Source organism: Neovison vison, chromosome 8, assembly GCF_020171115.1.
Source record: "Neovison vison isolate M4711 chromosome 8, ASM_NN_V1, whole genome shotgun sequence".
Taxonomy (NCBI): domain Eukaryota; kingdom Metazoa; phylum Chordata; class Mammalia; order Carnivora; family Mustelidae; genus Neogale; species Neogale vison.
Window position 1 is genome coordinate 6340657 of NC_058098.1, and position 15459 is coordinate 6356115.

Below are 15459 nucleotides of genomic sequence, written 5' to 3' on the forward strand. Positions count from 1 at the left end.
GCCGTGCGTGGGTGCGTTGACAATTCGGCTTTGCTTCTCATCTCTGTCCGGGGTGTCGGAACCTAGGATCTCTCTCACAGGTGGGCATGCGGTGGCCTTCCCCATTACAACGTCTGTGGGGGTGACTGGGGGCCAGGGCAGCTGGTGCGCCTTGGCCCAGGGTGCGTGGTGCATCGCTCGCCTCTAGTCACTAATAGATTCCATAAATTAATGGTAATCGTTGCTACATATCATTAAGCACCTCCTGCATTCCCAATGCGCTGCAGGTGCCCTGCAACCATTTCCCTGTCCAGTCCCCACAGGGAGCTAGGAACGGGATATTATTTTTTATGATTGAATTTTTCCCGGCTAAAGGAAGCTTTCTAACTTTCCCCGTGGACGCTGAACTAGTAGGAGATGAAGATAATTCTAAATACTCTGTTTTCAGCCAAAAGGCTAATCAGCCTGACCGCAGAGGGCCCCTTGGTGGGTGCACCCCACCAGCAGCGTCTACAAAGTCAAAGCACCATCTGCTTCACGGTCACCAGCTGCTAGTTAATAAACATATTCCCAGTTCATGGGCAAAAGCCACCATTTCAGCGCAGGGACAGAGAGTCTGCCTTGATGATAAGCCTCCCGGGAGATGCTGACAAGTAGGGCCCGTTGGTTGGGACTCTACACGCAGACCTTCCTTAGGTATGCGGCAGAAAGTGACACTGGGCAGGCACACACCATGCGCCGGGCTGGGCCTTCCCTTGCGTGTTCTAAAAAGAGCCGAGTTGAATCTGAAATGTGATCAGAGCTTTCTTCATCAGCTGCAATGTAATTATTTTTCTTAAATGTATACTGTGAGGCATTCTATGTCTGGGCGTCTTCCTAGACATTGAGTGAATGATTTCTTAGAGTTGGATCAATATAACAAAATAAAGAAAATTGCTGTTCAGCCAATCCTGCATATGAGAGAGCATGTTAGTTCCTTTTCTTCCCAAACTTGAATTCAATTTAAAGGATTAAAAAATATGTATTTTAAATGCAAACCACATCTTGTATGTTTTCTGTGGCCATTCTGGTAATAAACGTCTGAACCACACTGAGAGGGGGTTTCCTTTCCTTCTTTCCATTCCTCGAAAGCCAACAGTTTGCTGTCTAGTTTTTCATATTTTTCCCTCTGCTTATTCAAGCATATCCGTGTCTACACAGGCTTAGAGACCACTAACGTGGGATCACACCATACAGATGAGCTCGTATCTTTTTTTTTTTTCCATGTCGCTACATACTGCTTGCACCCCTCCTATGAGGGAGGGTTTGTCCTCTCCCCATGACGCCACCCCAGTAGCCCACCCACTGGCAGGAATCAGGGGTGTGCACTCAAACTCTGCTTCTCTGGCCAAGGTGGCGGGGGGCGAGCATTTGATATCAGATGGAGCAGTGAGTCTCTTCCCTGGGATTCTGGGGCATCCTCTGGGTGGATGGATCTGCGTGTGTAAAGTCGGGAGTGTTTGCTGTCATTGTCCATCATCCAGGCTTCAGAGGAAACTAGCTTGCAGTGAGCAAAAGAATAACACAGATGTGCTGAGGAGAGAGGGAGAGAAAGACAGAGATAGAGGGATGGAAGGAAGGGGATCGAGTGAGACGGAGGGGGAGGGGGAGAGAGGGAGGCCGGCGGGGGCAGGCGGTGTTTTGGTTGTCTGTAAGGCTTCATTCCATTCCCAAAGCTCAGTTCTGCCCTTGGACTCTGTGAGGGTCCTTCCAGTAATCCTCTTTTGTGCTCCGTTGGCTTTCCATTCTTACTACCTACAGGTGGATTAAACATTCTAAGCCCCTCAAAATTTTAGGAAGAATTTTACTTTGCCTATCATACTTGTATCATAGAGAGCGAATGATGTATCATTTCCTCCATGAGAGAGATGGGCAGTGGTAAGTGGTTACTTTTTCAGTAACTGCCCCCCCCCCAACTTACTGACTCTCTGCTAAATCCTGGGCTCCTGAGGAGTTGATCGTGTATGGGGGCATGGAAAACACAACAAATAAATCAACAAGTTCAGAAAATTGTGAAACGTATAATGAACGGCACGAACACAGGGTATGACGCGAAGGCTGGAGAGAGGCAGTGGGGTCTGTCTGTGACTGTAACCAGAAGCCTGCCTGGACCCTGTTACGTGGGTGACTGGAGCGGACTGCAGAGGTGGAGTGTCTCAGACAATGCTTCAGTCGTAAAATTAAGCAGAAACAATTTTTAAATCCCCCATCTACTTGCCCCCAGAATACCCTCTTCCTACAAAGTCGGTGGTCTGGCTGTCTCAAGAGGGGGTTCCGAGGACGTCCTCAACAGTTCTCCGAAACGTTCCGGATTCACATCATACACATTATTCCCAGAGCCTTTTTGTCCTCAAGATACTTATTCTCCCTTGAAGAATCATGTTTGCTTGGGCTGATAACTATCACTGTGGAGAGTAAAGGGTAATTAAGCGTCCCGGTGGACCTTAGTCTGGTGATGATGTGAAAATCTCTCTCTCTCTCTCTCTCGATTTTCCACCTTCCACCTGACTGAACTTGGGGTGCCCTGTGCGCCATGCTGCTCAGAGACGTTGCGTGTTCAACCATGAGGTTCTTTTCCAGGTGATGTCCTTCGAGATGAGTACCCTGTGTCTACCTTTGCCTTCTTTGAGACATTTTCTTCAGGAACTGAAAATCACTTTTGATCCTTACTGTCTTGGACTTACTTGGAACTTGGTTTCTCTGAGGGATGGTTAGACAATCAGTCGTGAAATTTATTGACCTCGGGGGCAGTCTTTCCTATGGAAGGACAGTTCAGATTCTAACATACTTTACCAATTTACAAGTTGAGCCCAGCTGCAGAGAAATGAAATCATTAAAGGTCTAGGAACAAAATTTCTGGGCATCAAGTACAATCAGGAGATCTCAGAACAGGGACACTGGAAAAAAAAAAAAAAGGAAAAGAAAGAAACAGATCTGTGCTGTGGACTTGGACTTGATTCTGCTTCTTTTCTCCTGGGGATGCTGGGCCTGGAGGCGAGGGTGAGGAGCAGGTGATGCTTCCTTTCTCCAAATGTTAGGACAACATTTCCCATAGGCAGGGGACTGGATTTGTTAATGTCTTTTGGCAGGAGAGGCAGGCCGGACGTGATATGATTGCTGGGATGTTGTTCTAATGGCGATTTGGGATGGCGAGGAAACGGAGTAGCCTATTAAAATGAGCTCAAGTGAAATGGGTTTTATTGCAAGGACACAGGCTGTTCTCAAGGAACCCAAAGTTAGATGAACATGTTGCTGGGCTCCTCGTGGGTAGGAATCAGGACTGGAGATGCACTGTTCGCTCCCCACCTCCCCGTGTCTCACAAGTGCGCAATCTCCCCAACTGGCCTCTGTCTCTAAGTGTGGTCGGCTCTTCTGTTTCTTCCAGCATGTTCCACTGTGTTAGCCTGCATGCGGCCCTCCCGTGGCTAGTTCAGGAGACTACAGACCTCTCCTCTGCAGGACCCAGTGCTGACTAGAAGGCCTCTCAGTGTCTCATTCAGATGCCAAAGAGAGAGAATCTGGCATCCCCAGCTCAGCAGCTCAGTCAAGCTTATGGGCTTCTGGTATCAAATGGCCCGACAGCCCCAGAGCCCACAGGCTACCCCTGTTCAGTCAGCTGTGGTGGGAAGGGAGACAGGACCCTATGATTCACAACGTCAGATCACCTCTCTCAGTAAGAGTCGACAAGAAATGCAGTGTTCCTCCTCGTCACAACATCCTGAACAGGGGAACATCTTTCATAGAAAACCAAGATTTTCATCTCTGGTTATCTAGGTGGCCTAGAATTTGAATTTTACTCAGAGAGATTTCTTTATACCCACTTAAACTATTAGGTAAATGGAGGATAATTACATTCTCTCTGGAAGCCTCTGGTCATTCTGTAATCGATTAGTGAGTCCGCAAGGTGATCAGTCTGCTAGATTTGGGGGCTGTGAAATAAATTTCTTTTGGTGAGGAAGAGAGGAGGAACGGCAAAGGATTTCTTTAAATCTGGGTTCTTGCAGGAAGGAAGATGCCCAGAGGAGAAAAAGATGCAGAGAATATATGGGGTCGGTGGGGAAGACAGCATGTCGGGATTTAACAATTCTGTCACCGACTGAGCTTTTCTTCTCAAACCCTTTCCAGCCGGAAGTTGAACAAACCAGGTCTCAGTCACCAAGCAACTGTCCTGGAAAAGGAAGGCAGGGTGCTTACCCCTACAGGAGAGAAAGAGACACCAAATTAGATCCAGCCCCTGCTCTCAAAAGACAGCCTCCAATGAGAGGAAATTGCAGCTGCTCTCCAGGCTGACTGTGTAAGAGCCTGACGAGAGTTGACTCAGGGTAGGAAGAGTTGATGTGAAAAGCCGCGCTGGGCTTAGGGGCGCACATCTGTGCTTGGGGAACTGGTGGCCTTTTTGGTTGTAGCTTGGATTGGTGAGAGTCAACATTATGACAAAGGGCACTTGCCAATCAGAACGGATACTGGTCCCAATGGAGGAGCGCTGGGGGGGGGGGTCCCTTGGGCTGCAGGCATGGACTCTTCAGCTGCAAAAGGGGAGCATGGCCCAGGGAAATACCAACCGGTAGAAATACTTCTGGTTTTAACAATTGGAGGTGCAATGTGGTGTTTATGGCTCAACACTCCTGAGGGACCTTCTGAGGGAGGAGACTGGAGATACAGGCCTGGCTCCTGCTGGAGAGGGGCTCGAATCCATGTCAATGCGGATGCCCATCACTCAGGAAGGAACAGGGGAGCCCTCTATCTGGGGGGCATTGTTCAACCAACATCCCTTCGATTAATAATTAGTCAGGAATGGCAGGTGGGGGTGATCTATTGATCGAAGATGCGGTGCCTGTCCTTTGTCCGCTGGAGTGTGAATGGCGTTTGGGAAGAGAGTGACAGGCCCCGGACGCATGATAGTACTGGAGGGCTGACAGGACTTCCCATAGTGGAGTCCGGCCTTCACAGATAGGGTCAGTGACTTGGCCAAGTTCACGCAGCCAGAGACAAGCCCTTCCGGCCCAGGGATGGCTGCGGAAGGAGAAGAGAAGTCTTGTCAGAGGCCAAGATGGCAGTGGGGTGGCCCAGAGGGGAGGATGGCGCGTCCAGAAGGTGCTGTATTCTCAGCAGTGGAGTTGGTTTTTGGGGGAGGAGGCGGGAGTACGGTTTCAGAGGACTTATTCCTGCCGGGTTCACTGTCTCTCACTCTTCCTCTGGCCTGGCTTGGGGTGGCTTCGCGCTGTGGGTGGAAAGGCGCACGCCCCTGCAGCTTCCAAGGCTCATCTTCCCCGAGCGGAAGGCATCAGGCACCTCCTCCCGGCGGCCCCTCCGGCTTTGGTACGCCCCGAGGCTCCCCAGAGCTCGCCAGGCGCCAGGGCTCCTTGGGGCCGGCTCCGGGCCAGCCGCGGTCGGGACTCCGGCGAGTCCCCAGGTCCTGGGCCGCGCCGCCGCCCGCCCGGCTTCACCGCTCCGCCGCGGAGCCCTGCGCTGGGGAGGGGCGAGGAGAGCCGCAGCCCCCTCTGCCCGCCCAGACCGAGGAGGGGCGAGCAGGCAGGCGCGGAGCTGGGCGAGCGCGGGGCTGTGCGCGCGTCTCTCCGGGTACACACTCTCCGCGCCGCGCGCTCCCCGGGCAGGGTGGCCTCGGACCTCCGCAGACAGCAGCGGTGTGCGCCGCGCTGGCTCCGGGGCGCGTTCACCGCCTGGCGGGAGCCTCTCGTTGGGGTCACTCGACTGCTGCTCCCCCTCTCCCGGGAGCCAGCGGGGTGAGCTGGAGGCCGACCCGGCCGGACGCCGCGCTCCTATAAATAGCACGCGTGTGCTCGCCTGGCGCCCTCCCGGCTGCGCGAGGACAGACAAAGTTGTGCGCAGGGACTCGGGGCGCGCGGCAGCGGCTGGAGAGGACCCCGCCGCCGAGCCGCCTTGCGTCCTGGAACCGATCCCACGACTCGCTGCTCTCCGTGCCCAGGACCCGGCCGGCTGCTGCCTACCTGCCGACGTCCGGGAGGCGCTGAGGTGTGGGGGATTTTTGACGAGGCCAAAGTGGGAGTCGCTAGAGTCCTGGCCATGAACACAGCCTCGCGTTCTTCTCAGTCCGGGAAACACCTTCTGCTTCTGTAATCCGTCCCTGTCGCAAGCCGGCCGCTTACCCAACCGACATCCGCACCGCTCGGCACCCACCTATCCCCGAGGCTTTTCTTTGCGTCTCCTTTGTTTTTCCTGCTCCATCGTCCACCTGGGGGTGCTTGGGTTTGGGGTGAGAATTTACTGCCGTTTCCCTGTTTGAGGTGTGAATGGGAGGGTTTGCGGACTTTTAGATGTCCAGGAACAAGGGTGGGTGCAGGGGCCCCGGGCAGGGCTGATTCTTGGGCGGAAGAGGGTGGGGTAGGGGGTTCTGCATGAGCTCCTTAAAGGACAAAGGTAACAGAACCAGCGAGAGAGCGCGAGCGGAGACTTTGACTTCAAACCACGGAATTGGGGGAAGTGTGCGCGCCGCCGCCGCTGCCGCCGCCGTTCCCGCAGCGCTGTCGATCTAGCCACTGGCAGCTTCCCGAGCGCCGGGGTCCCGGGCTTGGAGGCGAAGCGCGCGAGCAGGAGCGCAGCCGGCTGCGGCTGCCCACGCGGCTCACCATGGGCTCCGGGAGCCGGGCGCTGTCCGTGGTACCGGCCGTGCTGCTGGCCCTCACCCTGCCGGGGCTGCCCGTCTGGGCGCAGAACGACACGGAGCCCATTGTGCTGGAGGGCAAGTGTCTGGTGGTGTGCGACTCGAACCCCGCTACGGACTCCAAGGGCTCCTCTTCCTCCCCTCTGGGGATCTCGGTCCGGGCGGCCAACTCCAAGGTCGCCTTCTCAGCGGTGCGGAGCACCAACCACGAGCCGTCCGAGATGAGCAACAAGACGCGCATCATTTACTTCGATCAGGTCAGACCCTGAGGGATGCAGGGCACCCAGTGTGTGTATGGATGGTGGTGGTGGGGTGGAGGATTAATCTCCCTGCAGCCCCGACCCAGGCTGCCTGCTCAGACTAAGTTGTTCTGACTGGGACGTGGGGGATCATTTTGGCACTCGTCTTCCCAAAGATGTCTGGGTTTGAAACTTCTGTCTCTCCCACCACCGCCCCTGCCCGCATTCTTTCCCTCCTGGCCTCCGGAGAGAGATGGGGGGAGAGGCTGGGAGCGCAGAACCCAGCTACAAGAGGTCCGGACGAGTTTCACAGCAACAGGTCCATTGGAGCTGGCAGGAGTCTGGTCCCTGGACCTCGCAATCTCTTGGCGAGTGCCTGGATCCCGGGCTCAGACCCCTCTGCAGGGGTCGCTCAGGCGGATCCCGCGCGGTCCCCTCAGGGTTTCCCAATAAACGGTTTGTTTCCCCCAGGTGGAGAAACTTCTCCCCAAAGAGAGCTTCGGGGGCCCACATTCTCTGCAGAGATCTAGCAGGTGGCCACAGACAGTGGGCAGCGTCCGACGGCGTGGGTTGGGTCGCACCCACCTTTCTGCTGCCAGGATCCCCACACACGTTGCAGGCGCCACTGCAGCGGAAAGCCTTTCTGTGGTACTTGGAGAAAAGTTGTGGAGGGAAAGGAAGGGCAGCTGCAGGGAGCTCCCTTTGGGAAGTGCAGGGGGAGCCTTGTGCTCCCAGACCCTGCTCTGGTCCTTTCTGAGCATTGCAAATTACTGGGGAAAGACAGACTTTGGGGTTGAGGGTAGGGGGTGGGAAGGAACTGATGAAGTCTATGGCTTCTTTTGAGCGACCTGGAGCTCTGGGGTTTGGCTAGTGACAAACCCCAGGACTATCAGCTTAGCTTCAGCAGGGAGTCTTAAAACTGGAAACTGACTCTGGGGTTGTAATTTCAACCCTAACAGTACCCAGAGTATTTTAAATTACAAAGTCACTTGTGTAGTTCACAGTTGTATGCAAAGCCCCATGTGTGGGAACACAGGTTAGGTGGTACTGCAGTGTGTGCCAGGGAAGGGAAGAGATGACATTTCCATTCCTTACTTAATTGTTCCTAAGTAATGCACTCTCCAGCTGGCCAGGCAGAGAATGCTTCTCTGGGGCTTACTATCAGATAGCCATAATTTTTAAGGAATGAAGCAGCCCCTTTGGGGTTTTGGTGCAGTGCTTTCCATCTTGATGGAAATAAAGTCGAGCACCACCCCTGGTTTATATTTCAGTGCATTAATTAAACCTTGGACCGTTGTGGACATGGCACTGCACAATGCCTTCTTTTCCATGACCTTTCTGTCAATTAGAAGAAGAGAGGATATGTTTTCTGTTTGGGAAGACATGCATCTCAGAGACCACAAGACACATTTAGTTATAAGTCTCTATGTGCCTCTATGTGCTCTAATTACAATATAGAGGCAACATCCAGCCTTGTGTGTAGTCAACACTAATCAGACGTTTCCATTATTGCTAATGAATTATGCTACTCGTATCTGAGTCAGAAAGTCCCCGCTAAGTACCTCAAATTATTTTAAATGTGCTTGAAAAAATCTTTGTAACACCTCTGCTGGGGATTATTGCAAAGCTGGTGATTGGTTGTTGAAAGATCATTAATCATCAGGTCAGAGAAAGAAATCTGGGGACTGTTTGGAAGAAGGTGAAATCTCAGAATGAAATCATACACATACATGTACTTAGGTCAAGGGTTGAACCTGGTACATTCAACTTGACCCGCTATGATATTCTGGTGCGTTGCTCAGAGGTGATAGTATGGTTCTAGGGAATTATGCAAAAGGCCTAATATTGGTGCAAATGTCAAGTTTACAAGAGATGGTGGCAGATTGCCATTGCTACAGTGGAAATGTATCCTTACAGGGACATCTGATTTTTTTGAATGCCAGTTATAGATTTATTTCTTGGAGAAAAATGGAATAAACCCCAGTTACTTTACAAACTTCCCACCCCCAAACATTCTCATTCTCCTTCTCATAGAAGGGACTGACTTAGGTCACATTTGCAAATTTGGTTTAAGAGGTCACATATTGAAATTCAGAGTTAATTTCATAAGCAGTAGAAACAGGCTGCACATCTTGGAATACAAAATGCATTGCTGCTTTCTTAGGAAGTAGTGCCTTATTTGACTTTTCATTTTTGACCCTTGAGTTTAAATAAAGAGCAGGGGATTGATAAGAGAATAATGGATAACACTGGCAGAAACACAAGAAAGCCACCAGTTTCACAGTCTGTCCTTATTCATGCTCTACTTTTTGGCAGCCTGCAAAGGCTGAGTCATTGCCAAAATATTATAATTAAGGCCTAGATGGCACAGGAGTGAAAAAATGGCCATGGATCTTAGGAGAGGTTTGGCGGAGGCTCAGGGGAGGGCTGGGCATTCACATCAGTCTGTGCACTGTTCAGTGTCATGGATTATGTCACAGGGTGGAGGGGGTACCTAGGCCTCTGTGTGATGTGTCCAGGAATGACTGCAGAGAGCCCACGGATGCCGATTGGCTGTCTTGGAAACGTCATCTCTGGACATTGCAAAGGCTTATAGAGGATGGAAATATAAATACAGGGCAGATGCCTTTTATCTGACTCTCAAGGTAAAGCTAATATTTATAAGCCCTCCGTGTTACCTAGATGTTTCCAGAGCCATCAGGCCTTGCTGGAAATTGAGGCATGAATACAAAGCAGTTATTTTATTTTATTTTTTTTCCTATACCATTTAAAAGACAGAAAAACCTTCCATGACACAAATCTATTTTCTAAGTCACTAAAGAGGAAAAGAGTAGAACTCAATGTTTTATTCTCTATGGTTTCTTAAGCTACTTATGAAAGAAATAAAGAAAGCCAGAAGGAGAGATGGAGATAGAGAGAAAGAGAAAGAGAGGGAGAGAGAAAGAGCGGTGGGGGAGAAGCAAGCAAGCCAGGAAGGAAACTTACTTACAGAAGAGACTATTGGAATAATTTACTCTTCCTTATTATTTTTATTTGTAGATCCTAGTAAACGTGGGCAATTTTTTCACCCTGGAGTCTGTCTTTGTAGCACCAAGAAAAGGAATTTACAGTTTCAGCTTTCATGTAATTAAAGTCTACCAGAGCCAAACAATCCAGGTACGTGTTGTGACCCTTCTCCTTCTCTGCTCCCGAACGGCAGTGTTTAATCGGCAGTGGGTTATGTATGTGTTTAGCCAGAGATGTGTTTTCATTATAAAAATAAACAACCATCTTTATAGTTTATTTTTAAAGCACTTAATTTCCAATTTTCTTCTTTATTGCATCCGTTAAAGCTACGACAAGAAACATATAGAAAAATAAACGGTTGAATATATTACCTTCATAACAACCCACCATTTAAAAAACATGTCTTAATGTAAAAACTGAGTAAAAACTCAGTAGCATGAATCTCTTTATAAGATCTTGATTTCATTTAATGCCTGTGCAAAAATTATTTAAACTTGTAAGGAAGGAACTTCTAAGACTAGCAGAACTTTACAAGTACATATTAAATAAAACAAATTTGCTATCGTTGTTAAAAATTACGAGCTACCCTAGCCATTAGAACAAATTTATGAAGGAATAACTACTCAACGTACTTTTTACAAAAGGGTGTTACCCTGCATATGCTTTAAATAATTTATGCTCAGTTACTCTGATCCTAGAAAAGTCTAAAAAATTTCAGTTCCACAGTTAGCAACATATTTTGTGTTGTCCTTTCTCAGGTAATAGGCTTGACCTTACACTCAAAGACCAGTTCCTATACTATTCAAATATGCTAGAATGGAATTCTAAGCATTCTTTTTTATCTTACGCTCAGTGTGTGTGTTGTAGACTGTGGCCATAGCGAAGGGGGATTACCCTTCTACCAACTTTCACAGATCCTAGAGAATGGGTAAATTGATCATCCTCAGATTTAATTTAGGCAGTGCTTTTTTTTGACATAAAAAGAATGAATATCTAGTAAACCAATTTACTAGCATGGAAAAGCTTTTCCCAAGCTCCGATATTTAGAAATTTATGTAATATTTATCACAGTAAAATCAAAATTGTAGTGGGGAGAAAATTTTGAATTTATGATTTGTTAATAATTTTGAATTTATTAATTGTGGCTTCTTTGCTAATTATCCATCTTTAAAATCTTCACTAGCAGTGGTGATTATTATTTTTAATACACATTTAATGTATATTTATTATTTTTAATACACATTATCAAGGAGGACAGAAAAAGAAAACACAACACCCCCCACAACACACATAAACACATTCCATAGTTTCAAATAGTCTTCACCACTATGACTGTGGCAGCCAACCAGTAACCTGAAAAAGATGTTGGTAGAATCATGCTGTATCTGGGTTTATCAGAGCAAAGGGCCCTGGGCTTTTTTTTACTAATAAACTGAGAAGCCCCAGACTTGCTTTTCTTTTTTTTTTTTTTTAAGATTTTATTTATTTATTTGACTGACAGATCACAAGTAGGCAGAGAAGCAGAGAGAGAGAGAGAGAGAGAGAGAGAGGAGGAAGCAGGCTCCCTGCTGAGCAGAGTGTGCCATGGGGGCTCGATCCCAGGACCCTGAGCTGAAAGCAGAAGCTTTAACCCACTGAGCCACCCAGGCACCCTTCAGACTTGCTTTATTACCAAAAGATTGCTACTGAATGTGAGAAATAAATAAAACAGCGAGCTCAATGTATGCATTGAAGGGAGGCCAGTTTTCCCAAGGCGAGGTTACTCTTCATGGATAGTATTCTTTTGTAGGCATTTCAGGAAATTTCTATGGGGGAAATTAAAAAAAAAAAATCATCCCAGTGGACCTACTAAGTGCACCCACTGCTGTTGGGATGAATTTGCTAAACATCAAATATTTTACCAGGTCTGTCATCTCAGACATTAGTCATTAGCCCTGGTAGATGTTTTCAGTGATTTATTTTTTTTTTTCCTCATAGGTAAACCTGATGTTAAACGGAAAGCCAGTAATCTCTGCCTTCGCTGGGGACAAAGATGTTACTCGCGAAGCTGCCACTAACGGCGTGCTACTCTACCTGGATAAGGAGGATAAAGTTTACCTAAAACTGGAGAAAGGTAACTTGGTTGGAGGCTGGCAGTATTCCACGTTCTCTGGCTTTCTGGTGTTTCCCTTATAGGATTTGATTTCTCCATGACGTTCCGACCCCTGAGTTGTTGGAAGATCATTCTCTCATCATCCGATTGATGTCTTTGATTGGTTTCTCATGGCTGAATATGGATTCTCTTTAAGGATTCTAGGCCTGTCCGAACCAATACACAGTCTCACCGATTATTTTGTGTGTGTGCGCGTCTCGGTATACTTGGATGGGGACTCAGAGCAGACATCGTATGTACCAGTGCTCACGTGTAACAGTTAAAAACTGTCTGCAAGGTTTATTCTGAATTTAATTTCCCGGCATCACTGAATCCGTTGCAGATGTGGAATTTTCTTTATTTGTTTTTCGAAGATTGGCAACCGGGTCTAAGAATTAGAAAACTCAAGTTCTGACTTCAATCAACGGTTAGTGCGATCCTGCCAAAGAACTCTGTGCTGTGTTGGTATATCGATTATACTCGTTTTTATTCCTTTGGAATTAGTTTGTTCTGTTCTCTTACAGTAAGTGGAGAGTTTTTTATTTTATTATTTTTCCCCAGTGACTGGCTTTGTGTCTTCTCTCCAAATAGGGTAATGGATAGCTCGCTCGCAGTTACCCTCTGAGATCACCAACATGACTTCCCTTTACAAAAAAGAACGCTTCATAGTTGTATTTTAATTATATATGTGAAAGAGTCATATTTTCCAAATTATATTTTCTAATAGGAAGAATAGATCATAAGTCTGACAAGGAAAAAGTTGCTTACCCAAGTTCTAAGTGCTCAGCCCCCAAGCCCCCACCGCCCCCAAAACGCCTTCCTCTTTGGGAAATCTTATACTTTCTTGCTCAGCTTGAATTAACATGATGGATAATAACCACATTATTAAAAACCTAAGGGATTCTTTTCCCTGGGACGTGACCACTTTATTAAATGGAGATGGGATGTCCTTGTTTTTAATTATACCTATTTTTCAAGCCTTCTGTTGTGTTTGAAAGTATCATCTGGTTTTGCCTTAATTCCTTCAATTGTATATATTTATCTGTTTAGCTAATATTAAATCCAAATATCCCATATCTAAACTTAGTGCAATATCTTATTTTGTCTTTTGTACAGGTCATATGAACTCATAAAATTATTTATGTCTCTGTCATAGAATAAAAGTTCATATATGTTAGCTGAATTGTTTTGTTCTTCCGGCTCGGGGAAATATGTCTTCTCTGTGGTTTATTTCCATACCTTCTTTCCTTCCCCTTTCTCGTTTCCATTCCCTGGAGTTTACCAAAAGCTTTTTGAATCAGGGGCGGCGGGGGCGGGGGTTGGTGGGGGGGAACCTTCTCTGAGTTGGCCTAGGAAACCTTCCCTGTGTTTAATCTGTTCAAATCCAGGAGTCGTCAGCCTGCCAAAAGAGAATCGATGGACTTCGTAGATTTTTCTTTCAGAAGGGACTTCCTCCTAGGTAGTTAAGTTAAGAGAATTGGTTAAAATCTCCAGAGGGTGCTCAGTGCATGGCCATGGGTATAAAGACTACTGTTTTCAGTATGAAGTCTTTGGGGGGGGGTGTGTTCCACCCCCTTCACAACGCTAAAAGACAAATAGAAGGTCACAGGTTTCGTTTGAGGAGGAACTGTTTCTGTCGATGTCTCATCTGGAGCTTTGGCTCAGTTTCCTGGTCTGTTGTCAACTAAAGCAATTTGGGAGAGCCCCTCCTATAGATGGTGGCAGCAAGGAAGGTGTTAGAGGACCCCGTAGGAGGGGACCTGTAGGCAGGGCTAGCGTAATTGCGATTAATCACCAAGTCAAAATATTCCTTCATCACAGAGCACTCTCCTTCCGCCCCAAGAAGAATTATCTGGAGATGCTGGCATTGGATCTTCAGTGTTTTGCTTGGCAAGTTATTTGTTCTCCAGCTGGCTTTCAGTCAGAAACTTTCCTCCTTGGTGATTGCGTAATGTGAGAAAACAATATTGCATAGGGGACTTTCATCTAAATAAGAATGGCATCCTCTGCAAACAGATGTGCTCTAACATAACCTTCCCCGCCCCCCCACCCGGCTCTCTCTCTATATTCAGGGTTTGCGTGTCTACCTTGCAGCAGGCTGGATTATACTTGGATAAAGACACTACTAGTAATTTTTTTGGCAAAATGACTCAGGGGTATTGGAATTTAATAGACACCTATGATGGAACAGAGAAGATGTGAGGCTTAACACCATAGACCAATGTAGAAGTGCCTTATATAAACATGCTTTGGCCATCTTTGGAGCTTGCCCTTATTTTTCTTGATTTTTTTTTTTCTGAACATAAAAGAACGTTGGCAAAGGGCTTGACTGTAATTCCTAAGCTTCTGCGTATATATTTTGGAATGCAAAATCCATTCAAAACCTCCCTGAAAAATTCGATATGAAAAGGCACCGAAGCTGTAGCTTCGGTGGGAGGGGCCTTGTAGCAGGGAGGAACCCCAGTGGAGAGACGAGACATCTCATCATTGAGATGTGATGAATGGGTTCTTCTTCCGGACTGGGTCTAGGAAGAAAGAGCGACGCAGACCCTATGGCTGGAAAGGTAAGGTTGAAGGGAGGGAACAAAAGGGATAGAATGAGGTAGTCCGGGGAATCTGGATTTGGGACAGACATAGGATGGAATGCTGCAACCTTGCCTTTCCAGCTCTGTGACCCCGGGCAGGTTCCCTCACCTCTCTGAGCTTTAGTTATTTCCTTTGTAAACAAGAAATTGTTGTGAGAATTTAACAAGACACGTGAAGTGCCTCGGACTCTGTAAGGAAGGTCAGTGAAGGGTTGGCTGTTCTTCCTCACATCTGAAGCCCTAGTGCAGTAAAGAAGCTAGAGAGGCAGAAGCAGGATGTTAAGATGGGCATGACAAAGGGTCAAGAACTGATTAGGAGGGGAACCAGGTGAACAGGTGGAGGCAGGGGTATCCGAAGTCCTTCCAGAAATGGAGCCAGGTGCTCCCTGTGTATTCTATGACTTGAAAATAGTTTCCAGAAATTGCTCAGTCCACAAAAATGCTAACTGAACAGACTATTTGCATCGGCCCTGTCCACATTCATCACTGCCAACGCCGTCTCTTCTGGGATGTTCTCCATCTCCTTTGACTGTTCCTTGATCTATTGATCAACAAATACAAGCAATTGTCTGTGGCAAGCAGAATCCCAAGAAAAACACAACTGAAGGAAAGAAAGAGCTTGTGCATAGGATCTCACTGATTGCACCTGCTTTTGGGGTGCTCCCCGTGACCCCAGATTCTGTTAGATGTGATTATCTAATTAAAATTTTGTTTTAATTCTTCTTTTTTGAATTAAGTCTGTTTTCCCCTTTCTTTTTGGTTTCTGGAAACCTATAGCCACGTGTCTTCTTTTGGCCTCTACATTTTAGCAAAGTACTGTTTTAAATCTCGAAATAA

The 15459-nt window shown here is 47.5% G+C and overlaps 1 protein-coding gene across 1 annotated transcript; it reads left to right on the plus strand.

Moving 5' to 3' along the window:
* Positions 1-6627: 6627 nt before the first annotated feature.
* CBLN4 (cerebellin 4 precursor) lies at positions 6628-13115 on the plus strand. Its single transcript, XM_044262293.1, has 3 exons — positions 6628-6918; positions 9940-10056; positions 11884-13115. The coding sequence occupies exons 1-3, from the start codon at positions 6628-6630 to the stop codon at positions 12079-12081; spliced, it is 606 nt and encodes a 201-aa protein (XP_044118228.1). The 3' UTR covers positions 12082-13115.
* Positions 13116-15459: the final 2344 nt, after the last annotated feature.

Bases quoted from the DNA above. Each gene is read 5' to 3' on its own strand.
- CBLN4 (XM_044262293.1), top strand. From the start codon at position 6,628: ATGGGCTCCGGGAGCCGGGCGCTGTCCGTGGTACCGGCCGTGCTGCTG. The intron at 6,919-9,939 runs GTCAGACCCTGA...TTTTATTTGTAG, and splicing joins GCATCATTTACTTCGATCAG to ATCCTAGTAAACGTGGGCAA. The intron at 10,057-11,883 runs GTACGTGTTGTG...TTTTCCTCATAG, and splicing joins ACCAGAGCCAAACAATCCAG to GTAAACCTGATGTTAAACGG.